We start from the raw sequence: 19,624 nt of genomic DNA, 5'->3' as shown, positions 1-19,624 counted from the left end.
TGGGGGGAGAGAGAGAGAGATCGGGAGAGAGAGAGACAGACAGACAGACAGATGGGGAGAAAGACCGAGAGAGATGGACAGAGTGACAGAGAGAGACAGAGTGACAGACAGAGCCAGAGAGTAAGAAAAACACAGAGAGAGTGAGAGAGACACAGACAGACAGACAGAGATCAGACAGAGACATTGCATACCGAGGAGCTGGAACCAGGGAAAGACCCCCTCGGGCAGAATGTAAAATGATAAATGAAGGTAACGCAATGTAGAGTATCTGTAAGCAGTAATGACTGTAATGAAATGAGGCAGCCTCGGGTGCCATGAACTGTATGTACAATGTATGGAGTGTAACTATTGATTGTACCGGGACCGTTGATTTGTGCGGTATGTACCGTTACACATTGTATGACCAGTATTGTGTTGTTTGAAGTGTGACTTGAATTGTATTGTATGTACCGTCACAAATTTTATGAATAAAGTTTATTTTGAAATATAAAAAAAGACACAGACAGAAAGAGAGACATATAGAGAGACACTGACAGACAGAGAGACACACTCAGAGAGACACACTCAGAGAGAGAGAGAGAGAGACAAAAATATATCCCTGTGAGGAGGAAAGACTCCACAAAAAGGGTGAACCAGTCATGGCTAACTAATGAAGTCAAGGATGGTATCAGGTTAAAAGAAGAAGCATACAACGTGGCAAAGATTACTGGTAAGCCCGAAGATTGGGAAAACTTTAAAAAGCAGCAAAGGATGACTAAAAGAATAATAAAGAGGGGAGAAAATAAATTATGAGAGTAAACAAGCAAGAAATATAAAAACTGACAGTAAAAGCTTGTACAAGTATATAAAACGAAGAGGGTAGCTAAAGTAAACTTTGGGTAAGGCCGACTTCAATGGGATGAGACAGAGACTGTCCACAGTAAACTGGGCAAATCTGTTAATGGGTAAAACGACTGATGATCAGTGGGAAATGTTTAAAGAAACATTTAACGTGATACAGAATCGGTTTATACCCGAGGGGCAAGAACTCTACTTGCCAAAAAAAACAGCCATGGACAACTAAAGAGGTAAGGGACAGTGTAAGACATAAGGAAAGGGCGTACAAAAAGGCAAAAAATGGCACAGATCCTGACGAATGGGAAAGATACAAAGATCAACAAAGGGTCACAGAACAGATAGTAAGAGCTACAAAAAGAGAGTATGAAAAGAAACTCGCAAGGGATATCAAAACCAATACAAAGAACTTTTATAGTTATATTAGGAAAAAGAGGGTGGTCAGGAGCAGTGTTGGCCCCTTAAAAACTGAAAGTGGGAATATTGTCATTGACAATGGGGAAATGGCGGACATGTTGAATAATTACTTTGCGTCAGTATTTACAGTAGAAAAAGAGGATAGCATGCCGGAAATCCCAAGAAAACTAATATTGAATTGGGGACAGGGAATCAATAAAATTAACATAAGTAAAGCAACAGTAATGAAGAAAATAATAGCACTAAAGAGTGACAAATCCCCAGGACCAGATGATTTCCATCCCAGGATTTTAAAGGAAGTAGGTGAGCACATTGCAGATGCCCTAACTATAATCTTTCAAAGTTCTCTAGATTCAGGAACTGTCCGTCTAGATTGGAAAATTGCACGTCACTCTGCTTTTTAAGAAAGGAGAGAGAGGGAAACCAGGGAATTATAGACCAGTTAGCCTAACATCTGATGTGGGGAAAATGCTGGAGTCTATAATTAAGGATAGGGTGACTGAACACCTCGAGAGAGCCAGCATGGATTTGTGAAAGGTAGGTCGTGCCTGACAAACCTGATTGAATTTTTTGAAGAGGTGACTAAAGTAGTGGACAGGGGAATGTCAATGGATGTTATTTATATGGACATCGAGAAGGCATTTGATAAGGTCCCACATAAGAGACTTAGCTAAGATAGAAGCCCATGGAATCGAGGGAAAAGTACGGACTTGGTCTGGAAGTTGGCTGAGCGAAAGGCGACAGAGAGTAGGGATAATGGGAAGGTACTCACATTGGCAGGATGTGACTAGTGGAATCCCGCAGGGATCTGTCTTGGGGCCTCAATTATTCACATTATTTATTAATGACTTAGATGAAGGCATAGAAAGCCTCATATCTAAGTTTGCCGATGACGCAAAGATTGGTGGCATTGTAAGCAGTGTAGATGAAAACATAATGGAAAACAAGGAAATGGCAGAGGAATTGAACAGATATTTTGTATCTGTCTTCACAGTAGAAGACACTAATAACATACCAATAATAGTAGAAAATCAAAGGGGCAAAGGGGAGGGAGGGAGGCTTTTATTGCTAGGGGGATAGAATATAAAAACAAGGAGGTATTGCTGCAGTTATATAAGGTATTGGTGAGACCGCACCTGGAATACTGCATACAGTTTTGGTCTCCATACTTAAGAAAAGACATACTTGCTCTCGAGGCAGTACAAAGAAGGTTCACTCGGTTGATCCCGGGGATGAGGGGGCGGACATATGAGGAGAGGTTGAGTAGATTGGGACTCTACTCATTGGAGTTCAGAAGAATGAGAGGCGATCTTATTGAAACATATAAGATTGTGAAGGGTCTTGATCGGGTGGATGCAGTAAGGATGTTCCCAAAGATGGGTGAAACTAGAACTAGGGGGCATAATCTTAGAATAAGGGGCTGCTCTTTCAAAACTGAGATGAGGAGAAACTTCTTCACTCAGAGGGTGGTAGGTCTGTGGAATTTGCTGCCCCAGGAAGCTGTGGAAGCTACATCATTAGATAAATTTAAAACAGAAATAGACAGTTTCCTAGAAGTAAAGAGAATTAGGGGTTATGGGGAGCGGGCAGGAAATTGGACATGAAGCTGAGTTCGGATCGGTCAATGCCCTGTGGGTGGCGGAGAGGGCCCAGGGGCTATGTGGCCGGGTCCTGCTCCGACTTCTTGTGTTCTTTAGATTTGTGGTTGGGATCAGATCAGCCATGATCTTATTGAATGGCGGAGCAGGCTCGAGGGGCCGATTGGCCTACTCCTGCTCCAATTTCTTATGTTCTTATGTTCTTATAATCACTATCACCAGAGAAAAAGTACCAGGTAAACTAATGGGTCTAAAAGCTGACAAGTCCCCTGGACCTGATGGCTTGCATCAGAGGGTCTTAAAGGAAGTGGCTACAGAGATAGTGGATGCATTGGTTGTAATCTTCCAGAATTCACTAGATTCTGGAAAGGTCCCAGCGGATTGGAAAACCGCAAACGTAACACCCCTATTCAAGAAGGGAGTGAGACAGAAAGCAGGTAACTATAGACCAGTTAGCCTAACATCTGTCATTGGGAAAATGCTAGAATCCATTATTAAGGAAGTAGTAGCAGGACATTTGGAGACTCATAATACAATCAAGGAGAGTCAACGTGGTTTTATGAAGGGGAAATCGTGTCTGACAAATTTATTAGAGTTCTTTGAGGAAGTAACGGGCAGGGTGGATAAAGGGGAACCAATGGATGCAGCATATTTGGATTTCCAAAAGGCATTCGATAAGATGCCACATAAAAGATTATTGCACAAGATAAGAGCTCATGATGTTGGGGGTAATATACTGGCGTGGATAGAGGATTAGCTAACTAACAGAAAATAAAGAGTCGGGATAAAAGGGTCATTTTCAAAATGGCAATCTGTAACTAGTGGGGTTCCGCAGGGCTCAGTGCTGGGGCCTCAACTATTTACAATATATATCAATGACTTGGATGAAGGAACAGAGTGTCTTGTGGACAAATTTGCTGATGATACAAAGATAGGTGGAAAAGCAAGTTGCGATGAGGACACAAAGTGTCTGCAAAGGGATATTGACAGGTTAAGAGAATGGGCAAAAATGTGGCAGATGGAATATAATGTGGGAAAATGTGAAGTCATCCACTTTGGGAGGAAAAATAAAAAATCAAAATATTATTTGAATGGAGAAATATTACAAAATGCTGCAGTACAGAGGGATCTGGGTGTCTTCGTACATGAAACACAAAAAGTCAACATACAGGTGCAGCAGGTAATCCGGAAGGCAAACGGAATATTGGCCTTTATTTCTAGGGGGATGGAGAATAAAAGCAGGGAAGTCATGCTACAACTGTACAGGGTGCTGGTGAGACCACACCTGGAGTACTGCGTACAGTTCTGGTGCCCTTATTTAAGGAAGGACATATTTGCATTGGAGGCAGTTCAGAGAAGGTTCACTCGGTTGATTCCGGGTATGGAAGGGTTGTTTTATGAGGAAAGATTGAACAGGTTGGGTCTATTCTGATTGGAGTTTAGAAGAATGAGAGGAGATCGTATTGAAACATACAAGATTCTCAGGGGACTCGATAGGGGAGATCTGAGAGGATGTTACCCCTCATGGGGGAATCTGAAACTAGGCGGCAGAGTCTCAGAATAAGGGGTCGCCCGTTTAAGACGGAAATGAGGAGGAATTTCTTCTCCCAGAGGGTCGTGAATCTTTGGAATTCTTTACCCCAAGAAGCTGTGGAGGCTGAGTCATTGAATACATTCAAGGCTGAGTTAGACAAATTTTTGATCAGCAAGGGAGTCAAAGGATATGGGGAAAGGGCGGGAAAGTGGAGTGGAGGTAAAAATCAGCCATGATCTCATTAAATGGCGGAACAGGCTCGAGGGGCCGAATGGCCTACTCCTGCTCCTATCTCTTATGCTCTTATACTCTTATAGGCACACAGACAGAGAGAGACACACAGACAGAGAAAGAGTGACAGACAGAGAGAGCGAGAGACAGACACAGATAGGGAGACACGGAGAGAGAGAGAGGCAGAAAGAGAGAGACACACAGACAGACAGAGAGAGACACAGACAGAGAAAGAGTGACAGACAGAGAGACCCAGACAGAGAGAGGGAGAGAAAGACACAGACAGAGAGGGGGGGGGATGAGGGGGGGCGGTGGTGAGGGGGGGTGAGGGGGGGCGGTGGTGGGGGGGGGGCGGTGATGGGGGGGGCGGTGATGAGGGGGGGTGAGGGGGGGTGGTGGTGGGGCGGGCGGTGATGAGGGGGGGTGAGGGGGGGTGGTGGTGGGGGGGGCGGTGGTGAGGGGGGGCGATGGTGGGGGGTGAAGGGGTGCGGTGGTGAGGGGGGGGTGAGGAGGGGGGGCGATGGTGGGGGTGGTGAGGAGGGGGTGAGGGGGGGTGAGGGGGGCGGTGGTGAGGGGGGGTGGGGGTGGGGGGAGTGAGGGGGTGCGGTGGTGAGTGGGGGCGGTGGTGAGGGGGGTGAGGGGGGGGCGATGGTGAGGGGGGTGAGGAGGGGGGGCGATGGTGAGGGGGGTGAGGGGGGGTGAGGAGGGGGGGGTGAGGGGGGGCGGTGGTGAGTGGGGGCGGGGGTGGGGGGAGTGAGGGGGCGATGGTGGGGGGGGCGGTGGTGAGGGGGGGATGAGGAGGGGTGAGGGGGGGATGAGGGGGGGATGAGGGGGGGCGGTGGTGAGGGGTGGGTGAGGGGGGGCGGTGGTGAGGAGGGGGGAGATGGTGAGGGGGGGATGAGGAGGGGTGAGGGGGGGCGGTGGTGAGGAGGGTGGGGACAGTGAGGGGGGGCGGTGGTGAGGAGGGGGGAGATGGTGAGGGTTGTCGGGCTGGAGGAGGTTGCGGAGATAGAGTGAGGTCATGGCGGAGTTTACAATCGATAAGAGGGAAGTTCTCACTCCACGTTTACACAGAAAACCAATTCTTGGATTTGATTTGATCTGAGAAACGTCAACAGCGACACAGAGCCAACCTTTAAGAAGTAAAATCAATAACATTTGCAAACTGTGGGAGGTCACGTGATCAAACCTCCAGGAATAGGTCCAACCAGAGTTGGTGACCCATGAAGAGATTCCGAGCTGTGCTTTTGGCACTTGCTATATTCAGGTATGAGCCAGGAGAAGCCATGAGAGGAGGCGGCTGCTCTCTGCTCAGCACCTGTCTCAGACAGGAAATCCCTGCTCTCCAGCAACACTATCGTGCTGATACAAATGTTCACTTTAATCTCCATGTGTGGGGCTATAGACTGATAACCCACCCAGTCCAAACCAGCTAGAGTGGAGAGCAGACTTCGAGCCAGTCTAGTCCGACAGCACAGTCTGGGAGGACACCTTCAGTCAGTCTGCAAAGCAATGAGTGACCTTTGGGAATCATGGAGTATTTCACAGGGGAGGGGATTAAATGGGGGGGAGAGTCTGTGATGCGGGGAGTGTACAGGGGGTGTGAGAGGGGATTAAATGGGGGGAGAGTCTGTGATGGGGGGAGTGTACAGGGGGTGTGAGAGGGGATTAAATGGGGGGAGAGTCTGTGATGCGGAGAGTGTACAGGGGGTGTGAGAGGGGATTAAATGGGGGGAGAGTCTGTGATGGGGAGAGTGTACAGGGGGTGTGAGAGGGGATTAAATGGGGGGAGAGTCTGTGATGGGGGGAGTGTACAGGGGGTGTGGGAGGGGATTAAATGGGGGGAGAGTCTGTGATGGGGAGAGTGTACAGGGGGTGTGGGAGGGGATTAAATGGGGGGGAGAGTCTGTGATGGGGAGAGTACAGGGGGTGTGGGGGGAGATTAAATGGGGGGAGAGTCTGTGATGGGGGAGTGTACAGGGGGTGTGAGAGGGGATTAAATGGGGGGAGAGTCTGTGATGGGGGAGTGTACAGGGGGTGTGAGAGGGGATTAAATGGGGGGAGAGTCTGTGATGGGGGGAGTGTACAGGGAGTGTGGGAGGGGATTAAATGGGGGGGAGAGTCTGTGATGGGGAGAGTACAGGGGGTGTGGGGGGAGATTAAATGGGGGGGAGAGTCTGTGATGGGGAGAGTGTACAGGGGGGTGTAGAAATGAAGAAACATTGAGTGAAGAGTGAGGGAGGGAGCTGGAATTCCTCTGACGAGCTGTTGAATTGGAGCCCATGAGGTGAAGGAGTGATTTGAACCTTAACAGGAAGGAGTGTTTGCCAGTAAGAATTGCTGAGTGATTCGCAGGACAGTCGAAAGGCTCTGCAGAGGGACTGATCCATTTAATACTGACTGCTGGTAGACACCAGTCAGTCCCCATCACAGGCCGAGGCCTCAGCTCCTTTCCCTGATGGAAACCGTGCCTGCAGGCTGTTAGCAGTTTCATCCATTAAAGTTTGTTGAAGTTTTTACTGGAACTGTACCCAGGATTGTTGTTGGCAATTGTCATTTCCTGTGAGGCCTTAAAACAGTTCCAGCCGTGTGTGTTACTGGAATTCCTGCCAGTCAGACCTGTGAGCTGAGTGATCAATCACAGGGCTGTGTTTGCAAAGGCTTCTCAAGGGTGAATTCCAAAAGCTCAGTCACACCTTTAGCCAATAGATATATAGAATCACCAAATCATAGAAAGGGTACAACACAGAAGGAGGCCATTCGGCCCATCGAGTCCGTGCCGGCTCTATGCACGAGCAATCCAGCTAGTCCCACTCCCCCACCCTTTCCCCGTAGCCCTGCAAATTTTTTCCTTTTATGTACTTATCCAGTTCCCTTTTGAAGGCCATGATTGAATCTGCCTCCACCAGCCCCTCGGGCTGTGCATTCCAGATCCTAACCACTCGCTGTGTAAAAAAGTTTTTCCTCATGTCACCTTTGGTTCTTTTGCCAATCACCTTAAATCTATGTTCTCTGGTTCTTGACCCTTCCGCCAATGGGAACAGTTTCTCTCTATCTACTCTGTCTAGACCCTTCATGATTTTGAATATTTCGAGCTGGCAGAGGGGCGATAACTGGCTCGTTCAGTATTGGAAGTGCAAGTCGCACCAGCAATTTGTAAAGGGGTGTCACACCACTGTACCAAATATCACACAACATCTCTCCCCTCAACCCCTCAACGTACTGACTTTCCTCGGGGGGAAATTGGTCTTCGGCAGCAGGGCAAAGCAGGCAACGGTGAATCGGCCGGTCTCATTACCCCTCACTCAATTTCCCACCCCATTGACTTCAGCTGCCTGGGCACTGACCATCCCTGGGGTACGGGGTTCCTCGGGCACTGACCATCCCTGGGGTACAGGGTACCTCGGGCACTGACCATCCCTGGGGTACGGGGTTCCTCGGGCACTGACCATCCCTGGGGTACGGGGTACCTCGGGCACTGACCATCCCTGGGGTACGGGGTACCTCGGGCACTGACCATCCCTGGGGTACGGGGTACCTCGGGCACTGACCATCCCTGGGGTACGGGGTACCTCGGGCACTGACCATCCCTGGGGTACGGGGTACCTCGGGCACTGACCATCTCTGGGGTACGGGGTTCCTCATTCATTGACCATCCCTGAGGTACGGGGTACCTCGGGCACTGACCATCTCTGGGGTACGGGGTACCTCGGGCACTGACCATCCCTGGGGTACGGGGTACCTCGGGCACTGACCATCCCTGGGGTACGGGGTACCTCGGGCACTGACCATCTCTGGGGTACGGGGTTCCTCATTCATTGACCATCCCTGAGGTACGGGGTACCTCGGGCACTGACCATCTCTGGGGTACGGGGTACCTCGGGCACTGACCATCCCTGGGGTACGGGGTACCTCGGGCACTGACCATCCCTGGGGTACGGGGTACCTCGGGCACTGACCATCCCTGGGGTACGGGGTACCTCGGGCACTGACCATCCCTGGGGTACGGGGTACCTCAGGCACTGACCATCCCTGGGGTACGGAGTACCTCGGGCACTGACCATCCCTGGGGTACGGGGTACCTCGGGCACTGACCATCCCTGGGGTACGGGTTCCCTGGGTGTTGGCTGCCATCCAGGACTTGGACAGCATCAGCAGCATCTTCAACCTGAACCCTAGGGTGGCTGAAATTGGATCTCGAGGCTCGAGGACGGTGGGCCCGGCCTGATCCAGACTCAGGTCCTCATTGGACAGGACATTGACTGACAGGCACTGGCTACTTGCTGACAATTCTTTTTAGTTTTAAGTGAAGTTTTATTTTTTAAAGTTGAACTTTTGTACAGCAGACCTGGTTATCACTGGCACTGTCTGGTTATCACTGGCACCGGCTGGTTATCACTGGCACCGGCTGGTTATCACTGGCACTGTCTGGTTATCACTGGCACCGGCTGGTTATCACTGGCACCGGCTGGTTATCACTGGCACCGGCTGGTTATCACTGGCACCGGCTGGTTATCACTGGCACCATCTGGTTATCACTGGCACCGGCTGGTTATAACTGGCACTGCCTGATTATCACTGGCACCGTCTGGTTATAACTGGCACCGGCTGGTTATCACTGGCACCGGCTGGTTATAACTGGCACTGCCTGATTATCACTGGCACCGGCTGGTTATCACTGGCAATGCCTGGTTATCACTGGCACCGGCTGGTTATAACTGGCACCGGCTGGTTATCACTGGCACCGTCTGGTTATCACTGGCACCGGCTGGTTATCACTGGCACCGGCTGGTTATAACTGGCACTGCCTGATTATCACTGGCACCGGCTGGTTATCACTGGCACAGGCTGGTTATCACTGGCACCGTCTGGTTATCACTGGCACCGTCTGGTTATCACTGGCACCGGCTGGTTATCACTGGCACTGGCTGGTTATCACTGGCACCGTCTGGTTATCACTGGCACCGGCTGGTTATCACTGGCACCGTCTGGTTATCACTGGCACCGTCTGGTTATCACTGGCACCGGCTGGTTATCACTGGCACCGTTGCAAGCTTGGGACAGGTCCCCTTCAACCAGCCAATCCCCCTGGTCTGGAATCAGGCCTCTATTTTCTGGCTGCCCCTCGCCTCAGTTGTGTGAAATCAGACTGGCCACAACCCTGTAGAACTAGGGTTATCCCAGGTATGAGCCAAGAGAGCAGAGTACAGCCGGTGTTATTGCCTCAGTGCTGGGTGTGGCGTGTACACATTGCCTGATCTGGGTGTGGACGGGACACACCTGCTGACAGCAACGTTTAGAGGTTACATCACTGTGAACACTGCCCTCTGGGTAAATAGGATGGGCTCAGGTGGTTTATTTGTGTGAAATAGAAAATGCTCTGCCTGAGCAGAACTGGCAGTTTATTGGTCTTTGAGTCATGGCAGTTGAACCTATCAGTGAGTGCGAGTGGTAATCCAGACTTAGTCACTGGTGACGTAACTGGTACATGGTGTCAGAATGACAAAGCAGCCAGCCAGACATGAGCTCCGTCTGAAAGTAGATAAACAAGGCGAAGGTGTGGGGAGGATATAGGACTGAGGAGCTGGGACTTGGAGTGTGTACACACACTGATAAGTGGCTGATAAATGGGCTGATAAGTGGCAAGTAACATTCGCGCCAGACAAGTGCCAGGCAATGACCATCTCCAACAAGAGAGAGTCTAACCACCTCCCCTTGACATTCAACGGCATTACCATCGCTGAATCCCCCACCATCAACATCTGGGGGTCACCATTGACTAGAAACTTAACTGGACCAGCCATATAAATACTGTGGCTACAAGAGCAGGTCAGAGGCTGGGTATTCTGCGGCGAGTGACTCACCTCCTGACTCCCCAAAGCCTTTCCACCATCTACAAGGCACAAGTCAGGAGTGTGATGGAATACTCTCCACTTGCCTGCATGAGTGCAGCTCCAACAACACTCAAGAAGCTCGACACCATCCAGGACAAAGCAGCCCGCTTGATTGGCACCCCATCCACTACCCTAAACATTCACTCCCTTCACCACCGGCGCACTGTGGCTGCAGTGTGTACCATCCACAGGATGCACTGCAGCAACTCACCAAGGCTTCTTCGACAGCACCTCCCAAACCCGCGACCTCTACCACCTAGAAGGACAAGAGCAGCAGGCACATCGGAACAAATCTTTGAAGGCGGTTGAAAAAGCATACGGAATCCTGGGCTTTATAAATAGAGGCATAAGAGTACAAAAGCAAGGAAGTCATGATGAACCTTTATAAAACAGGAAATGGCAGATGCGTTAAACAAATATTTCGTAACTGTCTTCACAGTAAAAGACACAAAAAACATACCAGAAATAGTGGGGAACCAAGGGTCTAATGAGAGTGAGGAACTTAAAGTAATTAATATCAGTAGAGAGAAACTAATGGGACTAAAAGCCGATAAATCCCCTGGACCTGATGGCCGACATCCGAGGGTTCGAAAAGAGGTGGCTGCAGAGAAAATTCGCTAGATTCTAGAACGGTCCCAGTGGATTGGAAGGTAGGAAATGTAACCCCACTATTCAAGAAAGGAGGGAGAGAGAAAACAGGGAACTACAGGCCAGTTAGCCTGACATCAGTCATTGGGAAAATGCTGGAATCCATTATTAAGGAAGTGGTAACAGGGCACTTAGAAAATCATAATCTGATCGGGCAGAGTCAACATGGTTTTATGAAAGGGAAATCGTGTTTGACAAATTTATTAAAGTTTTTTGAGGATGTAACCTTCTCCTTCTCTGGCAGTCCCTCAGGGTCGAGGACGACTTGCTTCCACTCTGGGAGGGTGGGTTCTGCGGTGGCTGAATAGTCCAATCCTGGAGCTGCAGACTCTGCCACCGGTGGGGCAGGTAGTGTTTGATAAGGTGGGTGGGTGAGACGCTCTGGATTCTCCGCGCTCTTTCCGCTGCTTACGCTCGGCCTCCATGTGCTCCACTCGGTGATTGGCTCCTTCGCGGATGCTCCTTCTCCAGTTTGGGCATTCTCGGGCAAGCGATCCCCACATGTCGGTGGGGATGTTGCATTTTTTAGGGAGGTTTTGAGCGTGTCCTTATAGCGTTTCCTCTGCCCTCCTAGTGATCGCCTGCCATTGCGGAGCTCGGAGTAGAGCACTTGGTCAGAGAATCTTGTGTCGGGCATGCGGACAATGTGGCCCGCCCATCGCAGCTGGTTGAGTGTGACCAGTGCCTCGATACTGGGGATGTTAGCCTGGGAGAGAACGCTCATGCTGGTACGCCTATCCTGCCAGTGCATTTGCAGGATTTTGCGGAGGCAACATTGGTGATATCTCTCCAGTGATTTGAGGTGTCTGCTGTACATTGTCCATGTTTCTGATGTGTACAGGAGGGCGTAGAGGGTGTAACCAGCAGGGTAGATAAAGGGGAACCAGTGGGTGTTGCATATTTGGATTTTCAAAAGGCATTCGATAAGGTGCCAAATAAGAGATTGTTACACAAGATAAGGACTGATGGGATTGGAGGTAATATATTAGCATGGATAGAGGATTGGTTAACGGACAGAAAACAGGGCTTTGGTGAGACCGCACCTGGAGTAGTGTGTACAGTTTTGGACTCCTTATCTGGAGTTTAGAAGAATAAGAGGTGATTTCATTAAAACATACAAGACAGGGTAGATGCTGAGAGGTTGTTTCCCCTGGTTAGAGAATCTAGAACTAGGGGTCATAGTGTCAGGCTAACAGGTCGGACATTTAAGACTGCGAGGAGGAATTTCTTCACTCAGAATGGTTCCAAAGATTTACAACCCTCTATGATTTTAATCCTTGTGTGGCTCGGCGTCAAATTTTGTTTGATAATCGCTCCTGTGAAGCCGCTCCTGTGAAGCACCTTGGGACATTTTACTACTTTGAAGGCATTCTCTAAATGCAAGTTGTTGTTGATGGACACATGCCCATAAAGAGTAGGCACAGGCACGATGGGCCAAATGGCCTCCTTCTGTGCTGTAAAAAAAATCCATAACCAGTCGAGCTCATTGACCCCCCGAGTGACCAGCGAGCTCATTGACCCCGAGTGACCATAGGAACAGGAGGAGGCCATTCAGCCCCTCGTGCCTGCTCTGCCATTTGATAAGATCATGGCTGATCTGTGATCTAACTCCATATACCTGCCTTTGGCCCATATCCCTTAATACCTTTGGTTGCCAAAAAGCTATCTATCTCAGATTTAAATTTAGCAATTGAGCTAGTATCAATTGCCGTTTGCGGAAGAGAGTTCCAAACTTCTACCACCCTTTGTGTGTAGAAATGTTTTCTAATCTCACTCCTGAAAGGTCTGGCTCTAATTTTTAGACTGTGCTCCCTACTCCTAAAATCCCCAACCAGCGGAAATAGTTTCTCTCTACCCACCCTATCCGTTCCCCTTAATATCTTATAAACTTCGATCAGATCACCCCTTAACCTTCGAAACTCCAGAGAATACAACCCCAATTTGTGTAATCTCTCCTCGTAACTTAACCCTTGAAGTCCGGGTATCATTCTACTAAACCTACGCTGCACTCCCTCCAAGGCCAATATGTCCTTCCGAAGGTGCGGTGCCCAGAACTGCTCACAGTACTGCAGGTGCAGTCGAACCAGGATTTTGTATAGCTGCAGCATAACTTCTGCCCCCTTGTACTCTAGTCCTCTAGATATAAAGGCCAGCATTCCATTAGCCTTATTGAGGCCGAGCTCATTGACCCCGAGCTCATTACTAACAGTAGACTTGGCTCAGCAGTAACTCTCATCTCAGAGGCAGCAGCTTGTGGGATTGATCCCCACTCCACCATCTCTGGCCGAGGGGCAGTACCAAAGGAGTGCTGCACTTCCAGTCAGTCTGACCTATTTCCTTCTCTAATGTGACTGCACTCCCACCTATTTGGTTCTCTTAACTGCCCTCTGAGCTGGCCTATAAGTCACTCAGCTATATCAAACTATTACATGCAGCAGTTCAAGGAGACAGGGTAACAAGGGGTGAGCAGTAACTACCAGCCATGGCAGTGACTCCCATCACAAGAAGAGATTTAATCCCTCAACCAATACCATGACAGTGCTGCCTGCATACAGGCTACCTAATTTCAAATACGTTCACACCGAGCTGATACAAGACCTTCACTTAAGTCAGTGCTCAGGAGTTTGACCCAACAGTCCATTTACACCCAATCACCCACCCCCAGAGCCGGTTAACTGAGCTGCAGATGGTGATGGTTTCGAGTGAGGAACACAGACAGTGACTTGTGATTTGATCACTTTATTGATGTTAGCACAAGGCAAACACTCTGAATCCATCACATGGAAAATAGAAAAAATAAACGCATCTCTAGAAATAAATTAAATAAACCGTTTTCATGGAAAACTGATGTCAATATTGGAGGGCACAGGATGAATAGGCTACATATTCTTTATAAAATAAACCTTTACAATAAATAATTTATATATTAAGTGATACACCATATTGCAACATACAGTAGTTGGTCAGACTAAACATCTTTAGAACGATCGAGCACCGTGACTGCGGCCGGGACACAGGTCCACCCCGCCGGCCAGATCCATGCACAGTCAGTGGAAGAGGTTAGCAGAAAGTGTCAGCGGCCGGGACCCGCCTACAAGGCCAGCAGGGTGGGCGAGTGGAGAGAGTCGGACGAGTGCTCGCTGCCGGTGCCCTGCCGGTGGTCTGAGCCACAGGTGGGGAAGGAGTCCACCTCGGGGTAGGTGAAGAGGAAGGAAGACAAGTAGGAGGTTCCACTGGGGGTGGCAGTGACCACGGGAGTGCACAGGGGCTCGCAGTCCGCAGGCAGCGACAGGCAGAGCGGCTCCCAGTCCGCCAGGCTGATCAAATCGACATCGGGGACGGACCGCCCCGTGTCCAGGCCGCATTTCTGGTAGGTGTCGAGCAGGAAGTCTTCATCGAACGGCACACCCAGCCCCAGTGCAGTGCTGACACCGCTCACCTTAACAGCGGGGCTGGCCAGAGTCGGAGGCCGAGGGGGGGAGGCGGTGTCGCCATTGATGCCGTGGAGCAGGGTGGGCGGGAGGCCGAGGTCCTGGGCGGCCAAGTCCAGCTCCGGGACCGGGACCTTGCAGGCCGGCCGGTGAGCGGCCAGGATGAACTCGAGCTTGTCCTTCTCCTTCAGCAGGCCAGCAATCTCCGCCTGAAGCACTGACTTCTCCTCCTCCAACTGGTCAGTCTCCTGTGGGGCACAGGCTCAGGTTAGACCCGGTTAACAGAGGCAGTGGTCCCTCCACCCCCTCCCCACTGTCCCTCCGTCCCCACCCCCTCCCCACTCTGTCCCTCCGTCCCCACCCCCTCCCCACTCTGTCCCTCCGTCCCTCCACCCCCTCCCCACTCTGTCCCTCCACCCCCTCCCCACTCTGTCCCTCCACCCCCTCCCCACTCTGTCCCTCCACCCCCTCCCCACTCTGTCCCTCCACCCCCTGTCCCTCCGCCCCCACCCCCTCCCCACTCTGTCCCTCCACCCCCTGTCCCTCCGCCCCCACCCCCTCCCCACTCTGTCCCTCCACCCCCTGTCCCTCCGTCCCCCACCCCCTCCCCACTCTGTCCCTCCACCCCCTGTCCCTCCGTCCCCACCCCCTCCCCACTCTGTCCCTCCGTCCCCACCCCCTCCCCACTCTGTCCCTCCGTCCCCACCCCCTCCCCACTCTGTCCCCCCACTCCTGTCCCTCCACCCCCCCCCTCCCTCATCCCCGGCCCCCACACTCACCAACTGCAGGGTGTCGGTCAGATCCCGCCTTCTGTTGCGGCATTTTGCTGCGGCCAGTTTGTTTCGTTCTCTCCGGACCCTCCGCTTCTCCTCGTCCTCGGGGCTGAGCTGTGAACAGACAGGTGGAGAGTGAGTCTGGTGCTCCGATCCCCCCAATTAACCCCCCCATCCCAGTCTCTTCCCCCCATTAACCCCCAGTCTCTCCCATTAATTCCACCCCCCCCCCGCCCCGGCCCAGCCCTGGTCCTTACCTGCTCAGTTTTGCCCCTCCGGCCTGAGTGTTTGACGATGCCCGGCCTGGAGTAGGTGAGCTGGCCGGAGTTGTAGGGGTGAGTGCGGCCCTGAGACGGGGCAGTGGAGGAGACGATGGTGGGCTGCACCAACCACTGCAGGTCCTGGCTGGTGGTGATCGCCGTCACGGTGGGGACAAAGGAGCCGCTCAGATCGGTGCAGAAATCCTGGGGGAAAGAGAGAGAAGGTCAGACAGGCACCGAGAGACACGGGGTCACAGACAGACAGACAGAGAGGGGGAGAGAGACACGGGGTCACAGACAGACAGACAGAGAGGGGGAGAGAGACACAGGGGGTCACAGACAGACACCCAGAGACAGGGGGTCACAGACAGACAGAGACAGGGGGTCACAGACAGACAGAGACAGGGGGTCACAGACAGACAGAGACAGGGGGTCACAGACAGACAGAGACAGGGGGTCACAGACAGACAGAGACAGGGGGAGAGAGACACAGGGGGTCAGACAGGCACCCAGAGACAGGGGGTCACAGACAGACAGACAGAGAGGGGGAGAGAGACACAGGGGGTCAGACAGAGACGGGGGGGGGGGGGGGAGAAGAGAGGGGGCCAGACAGACAGACCGGGGGAGAGAGACAGGGGGCCAGACAGACAGACAGCCCCGGACACCCAGAGGGTCAGACAAACAGTCAGACTGATCCGGACACGCCCCCCGCGGCCCCGCCCCCTCCCCGTGGCCCCGCCCCTTGTTTACAAATTTCTGCGGGTTTGTGAATGAAGCGCGTCACTGGGGCCGGGCTATTAATAATCCGACGTTGATTGGTCCAACGCGAGAGCGTCACCAGCTGGCCAGACGTCACGCTTTACGCAGGGGGGCGTGTCCCGAGTCTCCATCAATGGAGCAGATTTATCAATGAAGCCGGTTACAACCCGCCGGGGGGAGAGCCCGCGCCCGCTACACACTGAGGCGGGTGGAAAATCCCCCCTCCCCCGGCGCGGGGGTCCCGGTCCCGGGCTCGGGCTCCGTACCTGGGCGCTGCTGGCCGGGCTGCCGATGCTGGAGAAGGAGCCGGCGGGCGAGTAGTAATGCGGGTCTCCCATTGAAGGCGAGTTGCTGCAGCGAGAAGCCGAGTCCTGGTCGGTGGTGAAGCCGCGGTACATGGTCCGAGTGTCGGGGTCCGAGTGTCGGGGTCCGAGTGTCGGGGTCCGAGTGTCGGGGTCCGAGTGTCGGGGTCCGAGTGTCGGGGTCCGGGTCTCAGTCTCTCTCTCCCCGGCTGTCTCTCTCGGTGTTTCCCCGGTCTGTCCGGGTCTCTCCCCCGGTCGCTGTCTGTATTTCCCGGTCTCTCTCTCTCTCGTTGCCCGGGTCTCTCAGTCCCTCTCCCCCGGTCTCTCTCTCCCGTTGCCCGGGTCTCTCAGTCTCTCTCCCCCGGTCTCTCTCTCCCGTTGCCCGGGTCTCTCAGTCTCTCTCCCCCGGTCTCTCTCTCCCGTTGCCCGGGTCTCTCAGTCCCTCTCCCCCGGTCTTTCTCTCTCGTTCCCCCGGCAGGTTCTGCGCCTCCGCCGCCGCGCCGCCCCTTTTATGGGGCCGGGGAGGAATGACGCGAGCCGGACTCTTCCATCCGGGGCCGGGCCCGCGGGGGGAGCCGCCGACAGGCAAACTCCGCAAAAACACGGCGGATTCCGGCGCAAAGCGCAGCCGCTCTCAGCCCGCGGGATCCGAGGGGGGAATTCAGCTCCGTGAATCAGCAGTCGGTTGATTGAAGCCGGGGTTGGCCCGGTATTGTCGGGGCCCGAGCGGCGGGACACCCCCGCGCTCTGATGGTGGTGGACCGCACCGGGAACCCGCTGACGTAGATGTCCTTTTATGGAATTGATCCGAAGGCCGGTCCGTGACCGAGTGACGGGAACCGGGCGCTGGGAACCGGACACTGGGCACGGACACTGGGCACTGGGCACGGGCACTGGACACGGACACTGGGCACTGGACACTGGGAACGGACACTGGGCACTGGGCACGGGCACTGGACACGGACACTGGGCACTGGACACTGGGAACGGACACTGGGCACTGGACACTGTGCACGGGCACTGGACACTGGGCACGGGCACTGGGCACTGGGCACGGGCACTGGGCACTGGGAACGGACACTGGGCACGGACACTGGACACTGGGCACGGGCACTGGGCACTGGGCACGGGCACTGGGCACTGGGAACGGACACTGGGCACTGGGCACGGGCACTGGGCACTGGGCACTGTGCACGGGCACTGGACACTGGGCACGGGCACTGGGCACTGGGCACGGGCACTGGGCACTGGGAACGGACACTGGGCACTGGGCACGGGCACTGGGCACTGGGCACGGGCACTGGGCACTGGGAACGGACACTGGGCACTGGACACTGTGCACGGGCACTGGGCACGGGCACTGGACACTGTGCACGGACAATGGGCACGGACACTGGGCACAGGCACTGGGGACCGGACACTGGGCACTGGGCACGGGCACTGGGCACGGACACTGGGCACAGACACTGGGCACTGGGCACGGACACTGGGCATTGACACTGGGCACGGGCACTGGACACTGGGCACGGACACTGGGCACGGGCACTGGACACTGGGCACGGGCACTGGGGACCGGACACTGGGGACCGGACACTGGGCACGGACACTGGGCACGGACACTGGACACTGGGCACGGACACTGGAGACCGGGCACTGGGAACTGGACACTGGGGAACTGGACACTGGGAACTGGACACCGGACACTGGACACCGGGTACCGGGAGTCCGCAGATGGATAATTCCACCCCCTGCGATGGGCCGGGCCCCGGGGGTCGGGCTGCCTTGTTGCCGGGTGTCTCGGAGCCCAGCCCCCGCCGTCTGCTATTCACAACAATCCTGCCCGGGGGAGGGAGGGGGCGGGCCCGGTCTCTGAGACTCAGGGCATCACCTGGAGACCTGGCCCGCAGCGCCCGCACAGCAAGATCCCACCGGGCGATCCCTTCACCGGGCGGAGCGGCCGCCTACTCTTCAAAATAAAGGCAGCGAATGAAGAGACGAACATCCGCCCACAACTGCCCCAAGAGCCCGCTCCCACCCCCGGCATTCCCCAATCTCCGTCCATTTCAAGCCGGGCTCACCCTGACTGATGATCCGAGTATTTAATGATCATTCTCAACTCTGCATACAATGGATATTAAATACCTGATCCCAACCCTCATCCCAGCGCAGGCTGATAACCCCATTACAGGCTGATAACCCCATTACAGGCTGATATCCCCATTACAGGCTGATATCCCCAGTGCAGGCTGATATCCCTGGTGCAGGCTGATATCCCCATTACAGGCTGATATCCCCAGTGCAGGCTGATAATCCGGTGCAGGCTGATATCCCCATTACAGGCTGATAACCCCATTACAGGCTGATATCCCCATTACAGGCTGATATCCCCATTACAGGCTGATAACCCCATTACAGGCTGATATCCCCGGTGCAGACTGATATCCCCGGTGCAGGCTGATATCCCCATTACAGGCTGATATCCCCAGTGCAGGCTGATATCCCCAGCGCTGGCTGATATCCCCATTACAGGCTGATATCCCCAGTACAGGCTGATATCTCCAGCGCAGGCTGATATCCCCATTACAGGCTGATATCCCCAGTACAGGCTGATATCCCCATTACAGGCTGATATCCCCATTACAGGCTGATATCCCCAGTGCAGGCTGATATCCCCAGCGCAGGCTGATATCCCCATTACAGGCTGATATCCCCATTACAGACTGATATCCCCAGTGCAGGCTGATATCCCCAGCGCAGGCTGATATCCCCATTACAGGCTGATATCCCCATTACAGACTGATATCCCCAGTGCAGGCTGATATCCCCAGTACAGACTGATATCCCCAGTACAGGCTGATATCCCCAGTGCAGGCTGATATCATGATATCATAGTAGGTACAGCACAGGAGGAGGCCATTCGGCCCATCATGCCTGTGCCGGCTC

At 53.4% G+C, this 19,624-nt stretch overlaps 1 protein-coding gene across 1 annotated transcript; it reads right to left on the bottom strand.

The window, feature by feature from the left end:
- Window positions 1-13,879: 13,879 nt before the first annotated feature.
- Window positions 13,880-17,152, bottom strand: fosab (v-fos FBJ murine osteosarcoma viral oncogene homolog Ab). The gene is made up of 4 exons (XM_067977169.1): window positions 16,646-17,152; window positions 15,618-15,824; window positions 15,367-15,474; window positions 13,880-14,835 (listed from the first exon to the last, which is right to left on the bottom strand). Exons 1-4 carry the CDS (start codon window positions 16,775-16,777, stop codon window positions 14,248-14,250), a joined length of 1,035 nt encoding a protein of 344 aa, XP_067833270.1. The 5' UTR covers window positions 16,778-17,152; the 3' UTR covers window positions 13,880-14,247.
- Window positions 17,153-19,624: the final 2,472 nt, after the last annotated feature.

Source organism: Heptranchias perlo, unplaced genomic scaffold (assembly GCF_035084215.1).
Source record: "Heptranchias perlo isolate sHepPer1 unplaced genomic scaffold, sHepPer1.hap1 HAP1_SCAFFOLD_1316, whole genome shotgun sequence".
In the NCBI taxonomy this organism is placed as follows: domain Eukaryota; kingdom Metazoa; phylum Chordata; class Chondrichthyes; order Hexanchiformes; family Hexanchidae; genus Heptranchias; species Heptranchias perlo.
The sequence above is the reverse complement of the archived record's forward strand: the minus strand, read 5'-3'. Positions and strand labels throughout refer to the sequence as shown.

What these genes read in the sequence shown, in the direction of transcription:
- fosab (XM_067977169.1), bottom strand. Translation starts at nt 16,777, where the DNA reads ATGTACCGCGGCTTCACCACCGACCAGGACTCGGCTTCTCGCTGCAGC. An exon ending in GGAGGGGCAAAACTGAGCAG is followed by an intron (nt 15,475 to 15,617) that starts GTAAGGACCAGG and finishes GTCTGTTCACAG; the next exon opens with CTCAGCCCCGAGGACGAGGA. An exon ending in TGACCGACACCCTGCAGTTG is followed by an intron (nt 14,836 to 15,366) that starts GTGAGTGTGGGG and finishes TGTGCCCCACAG; the next exon opens with GAGACTGACCAGTTGGAGGA.